Source organism: Pseudochaenichthys georgianus, chromosome 5 (assembly GCF_902827115.2).
Source record: "Pseudochaenichthys georgianus chromosome 5, fPseGeo1.2, whole genome shotgun sequence".
Taxonomy (NCBI): domain Eukaryota; kingdom Metazoa; phylum Chordata; class Actinopteri; order Perciformes; family Channichthyidae; genus Pseudochaenichthys; species Pseudochaenichthys georgianus.
Window position 1 is genome coordinate 17232639 of NC_047507.1, and position 18975 is coordinate 17251613.

The following is an 18975-nucleotide window of genomic DNA, read 5'->3' on the forward strand; positions in this document are numbered from 1 at the left end:
GAGCAAACAATCCTGTTCCTGTTAGTACAAAAGCCTCACAGCAGGGCGTCATTCTTACTTCCTATTATAGTGCATCTTTAATATTCCAGATGGTCCTAAAGCATGCTTTGTCCTTAAAAACAACAACCTTACATTACAGCTTTAATGTTAAGCGTAAACAATATGAAGTAGAGCTGCAACGATACGTCGAATGGATTGGTCAAAGGACAGATAGATAATTGGCAACCATTTCGATAATCAAGTTATCATTAGTAAGTTATTTTTCATGAGTAAAACATGGCTGTTTTCAGCATCTCAAATATGGAGATTTCATTTTTTTTTTTTTTACATTCAACTTATACGTTTTGTTTTGGGGACTGACAAAACAAGACATCACTTTTGGACATTTTGTACCAATTTCTGAAATATTATAAACCAAACAATGAATCCATTCATCTAAAAAAGAAACAACACATGAATTATTGATGAAGGTATCATTAGTTGCTCTTCTATCATGCAGCAGAGGTTTCTGTACATGTGCAGCGTGAAACACAAGCCTTCCTCCTGCTCACATTTGCAGCTCCATCCAGGAGTAGTGTTACAGTAAAGTCTGCTGGAGTGTGTATCCTCCATGTTTCTCTACATGCTAATCTTCATGGCGTATCATAGCAGCCGGTGGATACCAAGGAATCAGAGGATAAAATTGTAAGTGCTGTTTCCATGAGTCATGTTTCTGTTTTGATCTGATATAAAAAAATGCAATGTACATTTATTCAAACGCAGGGTGTTTTACTACTGATGTTTTATTCCATTTGTAGTCAGATAGTGAATGCAGTGTTTGCAGCTCTTGTCCTGCTCCCTCAGTTCTACGTCATGGCAAGGTAACTATAGGTCACAGGTTATGGCACCATGAGTCATTTGGAAGGAAATGTTGCATTAATAATCATACCTGTTTTGTTGAAAGTCCAAAATCCTCCAGATACTGCAGGCAGCCGCTTCTGAGCAACCTGTCAGCCTCCATCGCCTTGTCCTTTATCGCTACAGGTGAACCCATGCACATCAGACACATCTCTGAGAGGTTCACCATGTGGTGGAAGAAGTATTCAGACTCTTTACTTAGCAGTTCTTATACCAGGCTGTAGGAATATACCACAACAAGAGAGACCTGCATTCAAGATCTGCCTTAAATAAAAGTAAGTTTGAGTACAGTTAAATGTACTTAATGTATTAACAAATTATATTTCTGGACAAATATGTCCCATCAGAGTTTTACTTTAGAATTTTGGATTTACTGCAGAATGTTGTATTTTACTGCTGTACATGTTAAAGGTTATGCTAATTGAAATTGTTGTTGCTCAGAAAAACACCTAATTCATCAGTTTATCAGAAACATTCAAATTAAAATATCCACACATTACGAGATATAGTTTTTACTGGACAGAAAATTATAAAAAATTGTAATGAGAAATAACCAATGCTGACAGACGGAAGTAAAGGACTAAAAAGTCAAATAGATTGCCTCTGAGATGTAGTAGAGTAGAAGACTGAAGTGCACTGAAAATGTTTACTTGAGTCAAGTACTGGGGTAAATGCACTTAGGCACAGTGCACTCCACCATGCACTGTGTGTAACATACAAGCAAAAAAGGAGGATACAGAGCTGACTTTAACTCCTTCCATAGGTTTTTCCGTGGTTTTCACACTGATAGACTCAGTTCCTCAGAGCCTTTGGGCCTCCTATCACGTGTTTGGGATTCTGACATGTGGACAAGGTCTCTGCACCGCCATCCTGACTCTGACAGCAGCAGCGTGTGTAAGAAACAGACTGAATATCATTATTAAATTCTGCAGAGAAACTACAGCATCAAAGTTATGTATATACATATTTACATTCACAGGCTAAAACCACCCCGGAGCTGTACTACATGTCCCTTATCCTAACTATTGCTTCTATTTTAAGTACAGGTAAAGTTTTACTATAAATCGTGGGACTATGCATACATACTGTTTTCTGCTCAAAGGAAATAACACCTGCTTGTGTCTGTTCAGGTTTTTTCATGGTGAGAGGAGGCCTCTGGTTGACTAACAGGAAGCATGTGACGGAACCGAGCAGAAACAATGAGCAGTAAAGCGGTCCAGCTGTCCCACGTTGACATCTGAAACTCCACATATTAAGATTTCATGTGGTCTCTATGCCACCGGCAGCTGGTAACTTTAAACCATGGGAAAGTGACTTAATCCCCCTCACGTTTTATCGCTCACTTCAGAAAGAACATCACAAAGCAGGTGTTTGTCTTAACTGTTAAAACGATTTGCTTTTTATTTGTTGAGGAACACTTGTTTCACAGTCAGTCAAAGGAAGTTAATAAAGGTGTAGTTTACACAATATGATGTGTTTAATTATACAAACACAGATGTGAACTCTGTAGTACCAAACATGATGTCTATTTCAGGAAGAGAAAAGCAATATGAACAGACTATAGGAAATTGTATTCAGCTTATATCTCTCACCTTATTTTTCCGAACAATTGGGAAACGATATGAATTGAGAGTGGAATGTGAATGGAACAGGAATGGGATTGTTTTTTTTATTAGTGAAGCACAAAATATCCTGAATTACCTGAAACATTTCAATAACAAATGTTGTTATTTCCAGTATAAACATCGACATATTTTCACATTTCATTTTTTTTTTTTAACTCTGATGGCATTTCAAGTGGGTCACTGCCAGCTACAATAGAAAACACACAATTGATACATGTAGATTACACAGTGAACAGCTTGTCTGCACATTCACAGAATCACCTGAGATCATAGAAACCACCTGGATTATTAGTTAATACATCTTTCTTCTAGTTAGAATTACTTTTGGCACCCAATTATTGTTGGTCAGATATTCTTATAGTGCTACATAGCCTGCACTCGAACTGCAGACATGTACTACATGTATTTGCTAGATTTTCACTCACCTCACACAAAATGAGATAAACCATACAAAAAAGTATACATTTCACCCCAACACACAAAAGTTTGAATGAGGTTCAAACTTTAAATAAAAAAGAAAGTACCAGTAGATTTTAACACATTAACCACATATTGCATACTCAATATTCCTGACAGAAACCTGATGACATTATTGAAAAATACAGCAGTGATGTTACAGTACTACCTTCTATGATGTGCATATGAATTATAAACATTCTTGCTTGATTATTAATGCTTTATAATCTGCTTATAGCACAGTATAACTCATAAGCACAACCACGTATTTATAAGGCTCTATTCAGCAATTATAATTGCTGTTCCATTACTGACATCTTTAGGCACATCCATGTTGATAAAAATAATATTATAAAACATAATTATAATGTTTTGCTGATGATTATACCATCTAAGTTTATGATTATAATACATTATATAGCCTAACAAAACTATTATAACAATAGGAACTATAGTACACTATGATCCTTGCTAAACAAACATGTCATTGAGTCTAAAGCAATAATAAAGTATGTGTTTTAATCATTTTTTATAAAGCATTATATCTATTTATTGGTGCTAATAACTATGAGTATGCAGTGCATTAAGCCAATAAGGAATTATAGGTATATTTAAAAAAATATATGGAATAGACATCATAGAAAGTGTAACCATCAAGTACATGCGATTATTTCTGGTTAATGAGTTAAAACATGGGTGCTGGCTCATATTTGCTTTCACCAATCAGCCGTCCAATTTAAGCAGCTCAATCATTTGTATTCGGATTGAAAGGTAGGAATGTGATTCCTATCCTAAAAGTGCATCATAGTCAATATACCAGACCAGTTTTCCATCGTCAGGCTTCACCCCGGTGACGGGCCACTTGTCGGGGTTGTCCTTCATCCTGCTCAGCTGGGTGATCAGCTCGTGCTTGCCTTTGCCCATCACCAACAGAGCCACCGTGCGCGCCTGGTTAATGGCGCTGAAAGTGAGGCTCATGCGCTGGTGAGGCTTGACGGGGCTCTCAGTGAGGGCCACCAGACGGTCCCTGAGCTCAGACACCTTACTGTCCGGGAACAGAGAGGCAGTGTGGCCGTCGTAGCCCACCCCCAGCAGCACAAAGTGGAAGCTGGAGCCATTGACTAACTTTCTGACCTCTTTCTCGTACAGCAGCGCTCCTGCGTCCTCCTCCACACACAGGCGCTGGTTGAGCTGCACTGGCATGGGGTGGATGTTGAAATAAGGGATCCTCACATGCTGCAGCAGATGGTCATGCAGGCTGTGGAAGTTGGACTCCAGTTCAGTGGGAGGTACGCAGCGCTCGTCCACCATCCACACATGGGTGTCCCTCCAGGGGAAGGAGAAGTGGTGCAGGGCCAGCCTGTGGAACAGAGCGAGAGGAGAGGAGCCACCGGAGAGGGCGAGATGGAAAACGCCGCCTTCACGCACCGCTGCCTCCGCTGATGCCTGGATGTTTGCGGCCAGCCTCTCCACCAGCTCCTCGGACCAGGCCGACACCATGGCAGCACTGCGGAACTTGCCTTGCATCACTTGGAAATCTTTTGCTGACTTGCCGCTCATCTGATCAGCACCGATTATCACCACCTCACTGCTGTAGCTAATGTCTTTCCCTTTCACACGCAAGTCCAGCATGTCTCCGTTGTCGGCCCCCCCGGGGTAGATGCGGGGGAAAGAGCCTGCAAGACTGGTGAGCAGCGGCGTCCATAAGCCCCAGGAGGCAAGCAGGTTTTCAGCACTAATGAAACTGTTCTTACGTCCGGCAAAAATTTGAGAAATAAGTTCTGAATAAGCTTCTCGATTCTCTGATGGGGTCTGCACATAATAGTCTGAAATAGGTAAACCTAGAACATCGACATCTGTATGCTCAGTCACTTCCTTCCACTGACCTTTCTTTAGAACAGGCTTGAATAAATTCTTACTCACAAGAATGGCTGGATATTTAAGTTGGCCGTGACCAAAGTGGAAAACTATCTGTTTGGGCTTGCAGCGAACGCTGTTGTGGTTTTGAAGACAAAAGACGGTGTTCTTGAAAAGTATGCGTGCGTATCCCACTCGCTCATCTAACATCTTCCCTGAGATGAAAATAATTGGCACACCTTCATACTGAGCCTCATCGATGTGTGCCAACACAGCTGAAAGACACACATATAGTCACTTAGTAGCAGAAATAAATGTGATAAGTCTTTCAATACAAACAGCCAGAGGTGGGAGTAGTACTGAGAACTTGTACTTAAGCAAAAGTAGAAGTAGGAATACTCTGTTACAAGTCAAATAAAAAAATAATAAAAAGTACAAAAAGTAAAAGTACTCATTATGCAGATTGACCCATTTCAGAATAATATATATAATATGTTTTGATTATAATGATTTATCATCAAAGTGTTCTCAAAGCTGGTAAAGGTGCAGCTAGTTCTAATGACTTTGTATACTAACTAAACTAACTAAAGATATAAAATAAATGTAGTTAAGTAAAATTACAGAATTTACCTCTGAATTGTAGTGGAGAAGAAGTACAAAGTAGCATAAAATGGAAATACTCATTTCAAGTACAAGTACCTAAAAATTGTACTCAAGTACGGTACTTCAGTAAATGTACCTAGTTACTTCCCACCTCTGCAAACAGCCATAATGATGAAAAAGAAAATCTGTCACCTGCAAATGTCGGAGTGAGGCTGACGTGATCGTTGGTCTTATTCATCTCCTGCTGCACTGATGTTTTGTACGCTTGGTACTGGCCGGTCACAGCTTGGTTCTTGCCTATCGGCAGCAGATTACTGAAGATCTGCAGCTTGTTTTTCAGCACCTCCTCCGTGCTGCTCATATTCACAGGAAGCCTCATGGTCAACAGGGTCATGACCTCAGTCAGGTGGTTCTGCATCACGTCTCTGATCACCCCGTACTGATCATAGAAGGGAATACGACCTTTAGATAAAAACAAACCAGAGAGGACATTACCCTCAAATATGTCAAAGTACTTAGAACATTATTGCAACACCTCATGTAATAACTCAACAAATAGTACTACTTTTTACTCTGGTATGTATTAACCCTCACAGCTTGTATCAAACAGTTTGAATGCAAATGCAAGGTTTATTAAATAAATTACAAAATGCTGGAGTTTCACAAAAAATTGTTATAATACTTTTTTCAATAGATAGATTTTCAATAACGAACCAAAATTAATATTATCCAAGATATTGGACATTTCTCTTAAAACCTTCTCTTCTGGGAAACAGTTTTAAGAGAATGTTGACTATATTATACATGAATGCATAAAATAAACATTGTTGTTAACATGTTCATTTTTTAACTAATGAAGGCATCCATTTTATTACATAATTTAATGTAACAAGAACTCAGGCAATTATTAATCACCTTTAACATCGAGGGTCTCTTTCAAAACAATCTCAACTCTCTCGATGTGGTGCTTGTTCCAGATGGGATCCAGATACTTCTTGTTCTCCACTCTGAATGGAAGAATTTTTGCAACCACCTTTGAACAAAAGCAGAAAAATAGAAACCATGAAATCAAAAACAGCTGAATTACAGGGTCATGGGTTAAGGCACACACACATGTGTAGAGGGTTTTCCTACCTGCTTCCCCAGGTAATGGTCGATTCTAAACATTTCTTCATCCTTCAGGGAGCTCCCGAGCTGAGATGCAAGAAGCTGAGCGCTCCTGAAGTCATGCCCGAAAGGTTTCTCCAGCACCACCCTCAACCACGCCCCGCTGGCCGGCCTGCAGCTGTTATTTATCTTATCAGCAATATCCGCATATGCAAAGGCAGGTACAGAGAGGTAGAAGAGCCGGCCTGCCTCCGGTATTCCCTCCTGTTGAAGCTCTTTCTCAATGTTCTTTGCCAGTTCCTGGTAGTCCTCTAAGGTCTTCAGCTGCCGATACTCAGCGAGCCGCAGGAACTGCTCCTTCACCACGGCACAGCGATCGGGGGATGTTTCCTTTGAGCAGGACACGGCCTGGACGATCTCAAAGAAGACCGGTGTGGCGGTGCTGGCAGGTGACAGTCCCCCACCGTAGAAGGAGAAAGTGTTTCCACCACTGACTTGGTTAACGTACTGCTCGAAGAATCCCTGCCACAGGTACCTCTTCGCCAGGTCCCCTGTGGCTCCTACGATCACCACGGAAACATGGCCGGGTCTCTGTGCCTCTGCTTTCTCCTCGCCATTTCCTCCCTGGACACTCAGAGTGACCAGGAGCAGCAGCACAGCCACAAACATGCTGTGGTCCTAACCGTCCAAACTCCTGTATGGACACAGAAATCAGAGTCATCACATCAAGGCATCTTGCAGCCGTAAGCCAATAAGACATCATATCAAAGCTTAATCAAAACCAAGCATTACATATGTTGTTTTTAAATGAACGATTAATATGCAAATACTTGTCTTGATTACTTGCATTACTGTCCTTGACCAAAGATATTATTAGTAGAACATTCATGATTTCCTTGACAATCGATTAGATTACTAAATCATCAGAGCATTACTGTGAATCGTATGTGTTTACCAGAGAAACAGAATGATTTATCGACTAAAGAGATCTGAGTCCACTAAGACCGAAACCGCCAACTAAAGTGAAAATAGAGAAACTATAACTTCCTATAATAATTAGCCAGAGCCCAAAGTTATGTATTGTACAAACAGCGCAAAACTCGAATGTTAACATCATCACAAATTAAAAGGTTACAACCGTATACATACATAATCAATACGTTTTTTAGCTCTATTTTTGTGATAAAAATAAAAATAAACATGAAAGCTATCCTGTCACCACAACTAAATGCAATTATTTAGTAGAAAGCCTGTCTTAGCCACATAGCAAAAAAACAACAACTGGCAAATAAAATCCAAGTGACATTTTTAACAATTCATACATGTAGAGTGTCAACAATCCATGAATGTATACAAAACTTGAAAGTCACGGAACAAAAGCCAATGCAGATAAATAATGTGACCACTATGTAAAGCAATGGTCTATATAACCTTTAAATACACTTAAACTTACACAAATCTCCAAAGACAATATAGATAAACAATAAATCCCTCGGCAATGTCTCCTTCTGCAGCCGTTTGAAAGTCTCCTGAGAGCGGGCGATGTGGTGCAGTAATGTCGTTACGAGCGTAATCATCAGTAGGTACTGGTGAAGGGTAGACTTTGCACTTTGCCCAGGGCCATTGAGCTTCCCGTACAAACGTCCCACTGTTGATAGAGTGATGGGAAAGTCCAACTAACTTATTTTGCAACAATCTAAACAAATGTGTGTAGCAAGATGGGAAAATGTGCAAAACGCTGCCATCAGATAATAGGTTAACCAGGTCAGATAGGGTGACGAACAAAGCACCGAACACACTCAGAGCTGTAAGGACCGTGCAGCGAGGACAATGGACTGCCTCCATGACCATGTGTGCTTTTGCCTATCAACACAATGTTATCATGGTCAGTTCACAACTACACAGTCAGTGAGAAATCAACTGCACACACAGACAGTTTTCATAAGACAAAAGACAGAGTTAAACACCGACAAGCCTTAATCCTGTGCTGCACTGAAAAGCACCTGACCATCACTTGGTTCATATTTACCATCAGTGATGCTGTGAATCAAACAAACTGTTATACCTGTAGTACTTTAGGTCTGTAAGTGAAAACCCTACACCTGTGTGCTGTCAGACCTTGAAGAAGAAAAATATACAAATATATGTAAGAACATTTGAGCGACTTTGACAAGAACAATTTAAATTCTGCTATTGACAAGAAACAACAACAGAGAGGCCAGTTTTAAAGCGTTAAACCTAACCTAACCTGGTGTTAATTCTTAGTTAGGTATCAGGGTCACAACAGTTTCAAAGATTTCCAGCCTGAATTATTTGAACACCCTGTCTGGCCATAGATAAATAACAAACATCTTAATGCATTAGCACAGATGATGTTCTTGCCCTTAACTGAAAAAAGCACCAGGCTTGAGACGTTAAGAGATTTTCATGTTGTAAAATATATATACAGTATAATATAATATAATATAATATATAATATAATATAATATAATAATATATATATACAGTCTATGGTCAAATCCCACATCTTAAAAGTGTTGTTCTTCTTTAATTGAAGAAAAATAAAATCTCATCAGAAACAAATAAATGAAATGGTAAAGTCACACAATATATAATTGTATTTCTTCTGGATTTTCATCTAAATGTTTTCCTTGGCTTCCATATCATTTTCAATTCATTTCAAATCTGAAGACTGTAATTATTAAAAAGGTCCTGAAAACAGGCAAACTGTTGATATCCAAAACACTATTAAGAGTCAGAGGGAACATATTTTGAAGGAACCAAATGGGGGTGTAAATGGGACAAACATTTGAAATAATCAATGTCTCCATGTAGATAATCCCTCTTTATCACTGACATTTGCTATATGAAAAACATCTGGAAAAGCCTCATGTAGCCACTGGTAAACATGCAGTGGTATTATGGATATATAGTTAAAGCCTACAGTAGATATTATAAACCTGAGTAATGACTGAGAACATGTTATCCTCTCGAGACTGAAAACTGTACCCGTCACGGTATGAAGTTAATTTAATGATAAAGGGCAACATCTGGAATCCCTGTGTTCTTCAATCTTATTTACACAGTGCCAGTGCTAGCAGCTGAATATCAGGTCTGATTTACTTTACGAGAGATTACATGAGACACACTATTTACTCTTCCTTAAACCATTAACAAATATCCCACGGTAAATAAAGATTGACAACATACACAAGTCAGCAGGAACATTATATTTAGGCTTTTTGTCAAACACAAACTATTTTCAAACTACATGCAACTTCTAATCTTATCTTTTGCTTATTCGCTTCAAGGTCATTGTTATGCTTATTTGCCCTCAGGAATCAATGAAGTTGCATATCATCTGAAAAGACACTGTCTTCATTCAGCTTTTTATTTTATTCCAGTCGAGAATTGATCTGGTTAATTCCAACACATGACTTCTCTTCAGTCACAAGCTTCTTTTATTTTCTCTCTGCATAGAAAAGCTTACCCCTCACAACCTACACACTCCAAAATGATTACCATATACATCAAACTTGCTATGAAAAGTAGCTTAAAAAAGGGCATCTCCTCCTGAAGACATCATCACGCAGCACATATTCAATGACTTTTATTCTAGTGACATTTTGAGGAAGTCTCTTAAAGGATTTATTTTGGCAATCAGAGCTACCAAGACCACATTTACCAAACGTATTTTATGACTGAGCCGTTTTGTTCATCACTGAAGAATCGCTGCAGGGATATGGCCATATCCTATTTGGATCTTTGGGTACACATTTGTCACAGCCATGAGGTCGACAGTAAGTTAAATAAGTCTTCCGCCAGTGATGTTTAAACTATCCACTCGCTATAATAAGAAACTGGTGAACTTATTCAGCTGTCCTCCTTTTTAATCCTGCCATTAGCCTTCAGTTCCAACGACATGCTAACTTATGACAGTGTAATCATTATTATCATGAGAATTTGGAACCTGGTTTGTACAATCCTTGTGAATAGCTTGGAATTGATAAAAGCATACAAAGAGTGCTTTATTTCACCAAGTGATGACTGGAAGAGCTTCATTTGGAAGTCAATTTAACTGTCAGCACTGTGGCCAAATCTACTTCCATGCAAATCGAGAGGAGATAAAGTTCAACCTCTGAATTCAACATTTGTTAAACGTAGCACGTGAAAAACAGCATGTAGTCACGTCAAATTGTAAATGTATAACACTGAATAACTAGATAACTGTCTCAGGTCATTAATAATTGTGTATGAATGATACCGATGGCAACTTTATGTGGAGATCTCCACCATGATACTGCAAGACAGGCAGCCTGCAGGGACAACCTTGATTCTAAGTATTGTTTTAAAACGTTTTTTAAAAGATTTGTATTGAGAAAAATGCAGGTGATGGGGTGGGCGAGGCCTCCAGTATACATTCAGTGTAAAATGAAAAGTAGTAATAATACTAGAAGTATTCTTTCACGCAGACTTTGCCAAAAGCTTTGTTTGGCTCTCGTAAAGCAGCATGGTCCACAGGTAGCCTATGTCCATTGTTTGTGTCTGCTCCCCTGACCCTCACAGTGTGAGTGAGTGAGTGAGTGAGTGAGTGAGTGAGTGAGTGAGTGAGTGTGTGTGTATGCCACTGCTGGAAATCAGCCTGAATCACAACACAACATTTGTACTGCAGGTCAAAACGCTCCCTGAATGCGTCATGTATACACGTGCACTAAATCCATGGCTAAATCCTGTTCCTCATGCAAAATGTGTTTTTATGTCACTGTAGTCTTGCTAAACAGGAAACAAAACATCACAGATATGAACGTAAGGGGGTTGTAACAAACGGTTTAACAACACAATGAGCTGCATGAATGAAAGTTAAAGAAATGTAACCACTCGTCGTGAACGTAAGTAAATACACTCATCTACACACTGTCTGTTTGAAGAGCACATTAAGATCCTTTGGTGAAGCAGACTCGTTAATATTTACAATTACTTTCCCTGCAGTCGATAATTTTACAACACAACACACCGACACCTGCTAGTTGTCAAACTTCCGCTAGCGTTACACACACACTGCTCCTCAATCCTTTTCCTTATGTCTGCAACTCTAGTATCCCTAATACATGGGGAGACAGAGACTAAAAGACTGAAGAGAGACATATATTGTAAAGGAAGCAGACAAACTACTTAAAATGTTAATTGAATTACGAACCTGCCCCGTTGTGACATAAATAAACGACTCGGTGCACCGTCAGTAAACGCTTCCTGCTCCAGTCACGTGATCCAGCACTGCTCGGGCTGCTGCTGATGGAGGCGTATGTGTTTTTGTATACGAATAGCACATCTATACAATTGAAAGGATATGAATAGTATATCTGAGTCAAATTGATCCGTGAACTTAACGCATGTTCCAGTTTATCCAGTTCCATGCTTAGTTTATTTAATTGTAACCATGCATTCAGTAGCAGTGGCGTTTTCTCCTGGAGGCCAAGGGAAGCCCTGTTTTTTCGGATTGTAGTTATAATTTTAATAAATAAAAAAAAAACACTTCGTTTAGTTTCGGAAATTCTTCTTTGCTGTGTTTTGCTGCCGGCCCATCTCTCCCCCATTCTCAATGAGTATTTTACAAAGAGTGAAACAGCGCCCCTCTAGATGTTATGGTAAACCAGTAGATTGCACTCACTGTCACGAGAGGAGGCCAGCCGAAATTGGCTTCCCTTGGTGAAAAAAAATGGAGGGATTGACCAATCAGACGAGGCCCACGTCATGCCCCTGCCAACCTGTGATTAGTCAGGGCCAGCGCCGTATAGATAGGATATTTTTAGATATCTAGTACTCCAACTTGAGGGAATAAAGCAGTTTACATGTGTGACTTAGATTTAACTATCAACAAAAAATAATAACACATTTGTGCAGTTCAAGTATAATTACATTACAAGAAAGGACTACATGCAGGTGATGAGGATGGGCGAGGCCTTCAGTATACTACATTCAGTGTGAAATGAAAAGCAGTAATAATACTAGAAGTATTTTTTCATGCAGACTTTGCCAAAAGCTTTGTTTGGCTCTCGTAAAGCAGCTTAGTTAAATTTGACGTATGGATTTAAGGAATGAAATGAAGTAGTGGATGTGCGTGCCTGTCTTTTTCTGCAAAGTTTAATTCTATTGGCCTACAGTCATGAATTACAAGTATTGTTTAAGACAAGCAATATAGCAATTTATCCGTAAAATAAACATTTATTTTAAAAGGGTTAGAGTATTATATTAATTTATGACACATCTCTACGATTGTTTGCACAATACCTTAAAATAACAGATGACCTTTAGCACATTTAAATGAATTTACTTGTGTTTTTTCCTGAATAATTCACCAACTTCAACTCAAGTATTTGATATGATGTATCAAATCACTGTCACTGGGGGGCAGCTGTGCACTGCAGGGTTTTGTCCACACAAGAGGGACCTCTGTTGGTGTCAGTGTGCTATAGCTGCTTGTTTCCACTTCAGCCGTTGACTTTTCAGTTTGAAACTCATCAATCAAATGCCATCAGCTCTGAAGCACCAACGCAAACTGGCAAACAACAGCTGTACTCCGAGATGTCAACAACGGCCAATGCATAGTGACTGATCACGACAGGGATACATTAGCTGAGGGGAGCTAAAGTGACTCAGAAATGTGGGTAATTCAGATCCTATAAGTGTGTAATAAGCACAACACAAACACTAAAAGTGCTTTCAATTATTATTATTCTGTCCTTGTAACAGCATTTGTCATTCATAGTTTAGGTTATGATATGTTCAATGTTGTAATTCAAATGTAAAGCATGCACAACTCAAATGCATTTACAGCTTTTAAATGCAATCAGATTTATTTGTAAAGAATGGACCTTATTCCAACTGTTGTGCCCAGTCAATTTAGTTAATAAGGTTATAGGTGAGTTCATTTATAAATAAATAATTTGCAGGTTACGGGCCATTCATTTCATCTGCAAACTTTAATGATGATTGTTTATTGACTTGCCCCCTGGCTTGTCATTTTGCAAAACTGGCCTCTTGCAAAACAAAATCACAATACAAACTGCTGACTTTGAGTGGATAAACATTAGTTCCTGTTTGCTCTGCATTGTCCAGCTGTCTCCCTCTGAATCTAGACCTACTTCAAACAAAGCAGGTGCCCTTTTGGCCAAAGAATGATCCGATTGTTGTTGACCACACTGCCAGCCGCCCTCCCTGGTCCTCCCTTTCCTCCTCTGAACAGTTGTGGTCGTTACAGCGCATACCGTGACTCAGCAGCTATGGCCCTTATACACATATATATATATATAGATAAGTGAGCGGCTGAAATTAGAAATTTAGAAACGTTAATTTAGCAGGGACAGTGCTCATTAAAAGGCATTTCTGTAAGAGTTAGCCAAGAGGTAACATTTAATCTGTAGGCTCTTGATGATCTCATTTTATAAGAGAACAATCTTTACAATATGTAAATGACTTGCTAGCTAAATCAAATATTTGTAGGTCTATAAAATGTCAGAAGAAATTTGAAACATTTCTTATTTTCCCAGTGTCCAAGGCTCAGCTCAAAACAGTCCAAAACTTAAATATGTTCAATTTTAATATTATACATAATAGGGGAAATCTCTAAAGAAGAGAGGCTACTTATTTTCTGCTGTTTCAAGAGCGGTTCTTCAGTGACAGCTCCTTTTCCAGTTTAGGAAGATAAAGATCAAAATATAATGTGGTAACTGCTGTTTCTAAGTTTCTAAATGAGTTTAACAGCTTAACAAAATGTTCTTGCCTTTTTAACACTGCTCTTCACACACACACACACACACACACACACACACACACACACACACACACACACACACACACACACACACACACACACACACACACACACACACACACACACACACACACACACACACACACACACACACACACACACACACACACACACACACACACACACACACACACACACACACACACACACACACACACACACACACACACACTGCTACCTTACAAACAGCTGTAATGCCTGTGATCAAATTGTAGGCCCTCCCAAGTTGGCTAGTCAGTGTGAAATGTAAACAGTAAACAGGATGGAGCATCCTGTGTGTGAGTGCTTGTTTGAATGTGTGTCTGTCTCACAGACTGTGTGCGTGTGAGCCTGTGTGTGTGTGTGTGTGTGTGTGTGTGTGTGTGTGTGTGTGTGTGTGTGTGTGTGTGTGTGTGTGTGTGTGTGTGTGTGTGTGTGTGTGTGTGTGTGTGGAGGGAGGGAGGGAGGGAGGGAATGGGTTAGCTGCTAAGGGGAGAATGAGCCCATGTAGAGCGTGCTACCCCAGCTGTCACTGCTATAACTTCAGACTTGAGAGACCACAGGACGCAAGCTGTAGGGCCACAGTGTGTGTGTGTGTGTGTGTGTGTGTGTGTGTGTGTGTGTTGTCGCCCACCCCCCAGGCATTCCCCACAGCCCCTGGCTTCCTTCCTCCCCTTTGTTAAGCCTGTGAGGCAGACTTCGTCAAGCTGAGCACACAAACGAATGCATATGAATGTGTGCTGTCATCTTTATTAGGCCCCTTTGCCAACACCCATTACATTTAACACGGGTCTTTACTGAGGAGATTTCACTTTCAGTCTTGGCCTCGCCCCCCCCCACTCCTGCCAGACGAGGAGGATTACAGTGACCCCAGCCTGGGATAGAGTTGAATACACAACCTATACGGGAACATAATACTGAGCAATGAACAAAGGTTAGGGTTAGGGTTATTTTAAATAGTTTTTTACGACTGGTTATTTGATATGGGACTTTAAAGGGTAAGGTAATTTGTGGTGGTTTTATATTTCAAAGGTGAGAAAACCTTTCTTTGGATTATAACTAAAATATCTGCCTGTACCTACAGCGTTAACTGCTCTTTGATGAGGTCAGTGCCAATGCAGGCAGCGATGAGTGATCAGGGCGATGCCACACATAGATGAATGTATGACTAATGCTCTCTGTTTTTAACCACATTCCCACATTTCTTCCCATCATAAGAGACAAACGTGTCGGAGCTTGTTCTATCTCTTGTTTCTGAACGCTACACTGCACACAACATATCCCATGTAGACAACAGACACCCACCCCAAATTCCAGTGTAGAGAGGTAGTGTTTTTCACAGGTGGCATGTGGAGCTTTTAAAATGAGATCACTGGGAACATAGAGGGTACAAAAACAATGGCTTTTCAGTGCAGACAACAGAGCACTGAATGAAGGAGCTTCCTCAACAGCCATCCTGTTTGTGGGGAACATAAAAGGAGGCTGGTTTGGGATTGGTTTTATGGTGTTATAATTATTAGCGCACACTTTTGTTGGCAGATTCTTTACAATGTGTGTTTTATTCAGCTTTGGAGAGAGACATTATGTACCTGTATTGACCTCACAAAGATTAGTGACTTCCTAGTCTCTGTTGTAGTTTATTTGAGTAAAGCTTATCAGTACATGGTTCCATACAGTGTCAATACACGCAGTGAATTGAACAGTGTCCTGTTGTTTGGCTAAGATAACTCATGTTTTTGTCGTCACACACAAGATTGTTTTGACCTTGTGTGATTTGTATGTTATCAGAAGGATTACACACTCCTTGTGGGTTGAATAGCTTTACCTCATAGGCTCATAAAACCCCACCGGATTATCTCAAAAATGCCATGTCTCCTTTAGTGTTGTTCCAGACCTCTGAATCATTTATTTTGTAATTTGTGTTGTTTAAATCCAGTCTGATTATCTGGCTAAAGTCAGATAGACAAGAATGAAAAGCAGAAACCTCCACATTATTTTATTGCAAGCAGACTTTTAAAATATATTATTTAGAAAAATAAAGATGAAACCACTATTTCAAGCTCAGGAATGTTGCTTTATTGAAAGGCCCAATGTATTTGTATTTGAGACACCAACTAAATAAATAAGCAACTAATAAAAGCAGTGTAGAAATGTAATGTGAGTACATTTATGTAATTGCCATACTTAAGCACACTTTTGTTTGCTTCCTCTTTTTATCCCAACATCTTTATCTACCAGTTACATTTGTTAGTTACTTTATTGGTTAAAAATACAAAATACATGATTATTTTATAAAATACAATACATTGTCATTAATACCAACCCAACATTTTATGCAGTTAACTTTAACATCAAATGACTGCTTGTACAGTATATTAAAGCGTCAATGATAATGATTCCTTAAGAAATCAGGTAATACTTTTAATTAATATTAAATTACATTTGGCAATACTTTATGCCAATAAAGCTTTTTGATTTTGAAATCATGAAACACTTGCATTACTTTTATACTTTAAGTTAATTTTGTTTCAAATACTTCTGACCTTTACTTAAGTGACAGTACTGGCAGCACATTTCCTGGTAAATGATTACTATTGGTGAATGTGGATTTCTATTTTACTTAAGTAAATAATCTGAGTACTTCTTTCTTTACTGGTGGTTTGGCTGTAGTCATCAGAACGAATAAACAAAGGCGTGAATCCGTTAGTTCTTAACAAGGCTTTTGGGGGCCTCACTGAGATGGTGGGAAACAGTAGGTGCATTTCGTGTTGTTAGTACACAAAAACTCCCCGGTGCTTTCTTTAATCCACCTCTCTGTTTGCTGATACCACGAGAAGTGTAAGGAAAGCAGGGGGTGTGAGGGGGGCAGGCTCTGAATGACATGGCGTTGCTGCTCCGGCCTGCCATTCACTGACCCACAAAATGCAGACCCAGCCCCCAGTGTGAAGTACTTTTGTGTTGTCATCACCCTCACAAGCCTGCGACCAGAGGAGGAGGGGGTGTTAGGGCGCTGATGTGAGTCTGCTCTCCAGCAGCACGCATGCACAGTTAGGTGGATAAAAAGAAGCCTGTATTGTAACGAAAGCATTTGCATACTTGTGTGCTAGAGAGGGTGTTAACCTTTGACTCCTTTGAGAACTGGGTGACAACAGAAACCACTTCTCAGAACCTAAGCATTAACACACTTGAAAATAACACCTTAGCGTACCTCGTTGTGTATCAAAACCGTTAAAGTGAGGAGAGAAAGGTAGTGCTTAAGATGGAGAGTTTCCTTCAAGTGTCAGTTCACACTCAAAACAGAGAGAGATTTCTGGATCTTCAAGCGTTGTGTTGGGCCTGTCTGGGTTTGAAAAACAGATCCCACTTTCTATATCCCGAAGATACAAATTGTGAAATATAGTTAACTAAAATAAGTGATACTTGAACGTGTACAACAGATATTTGTGGAGGCTTAGGTTGACAAACAGCTGAAGAAAATATAATTCAAACAACCTTTTTTCTGCTGCAGGAACCATGTTTGAAATGTAACCTTTTACCATTGTGAGTAAAAAGTTCACCATGATATGATGATTATGTAACATTAAAAAACAATGTCATTATGAGGTTAAGGCGCATCTTAATTTGCAGTGCATGATTTATTAAGAAAGGGACAGTTTTGTTCTTCTTTTCCCGTCGTGTTGAAATTATCATGTCAAACTACATTTAGTTTTTGTAAGCAGTTTGATTTGAAGGTCAGAAAGCCATAAATCAGCCCACACTTAACTTGTTAATCTATTATTTAACCAACATCTTTCACTCCGTCTGTTGTATGATTAATGTCCGTGTATAGTAACGTTGGACAAGACAATGTCCGCCTCTTCAGTTGATATTTTGGGAGGTCTTTGTCAGGGTGTCTGGCTGTGTTTGGCTCTCAAATTGAGGGGCTCTTCTTTCCAAGTACGCGGCGCTTCACAGCGAAGACTTGACTCTGAAATTCCTCAAGATAAGAGTTGCTAGGTGATGCTATTGTTAGATCTTCATTGTGGACACATATTCATACCCAAATTGTAAGGTTCTCTATGAGGAGCGTCTCATTAATAGTCATATATTCATACCAGGCCACCCCCTCCTACTTGACCCCTCCTTTACCAGTCGTGGGAAAGACAAGTCCTGGGCGACATTTGGAGGATTCGGGCAATTACTTGGAGACGGTCGGAAAGATTGTCCAGCTTAAACACGCTTTCATATGGAAAGACTGGTAAAGCGCAAACATATTTGTACTGTAAACGGACACATATTGTTCGCTACATACAGAACTTCCATTTCTCGTCCCAGCAGAGATAGCGTAAACGTATATTTAAACACCAAGTGCAAATGTATCCGAGCTGGACTGAGTTGGCATCTATGCACTGGTTCAGCTCGGTGCTCTGTCTTTAATTAAATTCCCATGCCATGTGCAAGACACCAAATCTACTGTTAATACAAATAAAATAAAAATCAGAGAGAGAGAGTTGAAGGAAAATCTTTGACATACTCTTTGCTGTTTCATCTTTATTATAAACTATTTTTTAAGAAAAAAAATGCCTGTATTACTTTGTTTAAATATAGTCAAAGCTTAACATTTAATAATTGAACAGAGTA

At 39.4% G+C, this 18975-nt stretch overlaps 2 protein-coding genes across 3 annotated transcripts; one reads left to right on the top strand and one right to left on the bottom strand.

The window, feature by feature from the left end:
* Positions 1-610: 610 nt before the first annotated feature.
* Positions 611-2216, top strand: LOC117446161 (uncharacterized). Its single transcript, XM_034082177.1, has 5 exons — positions 611-684; positions 798-860; positions 944-1078; positions 1339-1357; positions 1579-2216. Exons 1-5 carry the CDS (start codon positions 611-613, stop codon positions 1879-1881), a joined length of 594 nt encoding a protein of 197 aa, XP_033938068.1. The 3' UTR covers positions 1882-2216.
* A 51-nt stretch (positions 2217-2267) lies between these two features.
* h6pd (hexose-6-phosphate dehydrogenase (glucose 1-dehydrogenase)) lies at positions 2268-11825 on the bottom strand. Of its 2 annotated transcripts, none has more exons than XM_034082371.1 (5): positions 11743-11825; positions 6573-7239; positions 6354-6471; positions 5631-5900; positions 2268-5110 (listed from the first exon to the last, which is right to left on the bottom strand). In XM_034082371.1, the coding sequence occupies exons 2-5, from the start codon at positions 7212-7214 to the stop codon at positions 3765-3767; spliced, it is 2376 nt and encodes a 791-aa protein (XP_033938262.1). In that variant the 5' UTR covers positions 7215-7239; positions 11743-11825; the 3' UTR covers positions 2268-3764. The 2 variants fall into 2 exon arrangements, with proteins under 2 accessions (XP_033938262.1, XP_033938261.1); XM_034082370.2 differs by lacking the exon at positions 11743-11825 and adding an exon at positions 7999-8148.
* Positions 11826-18975: the final 7150 nt, after the last annotated feature.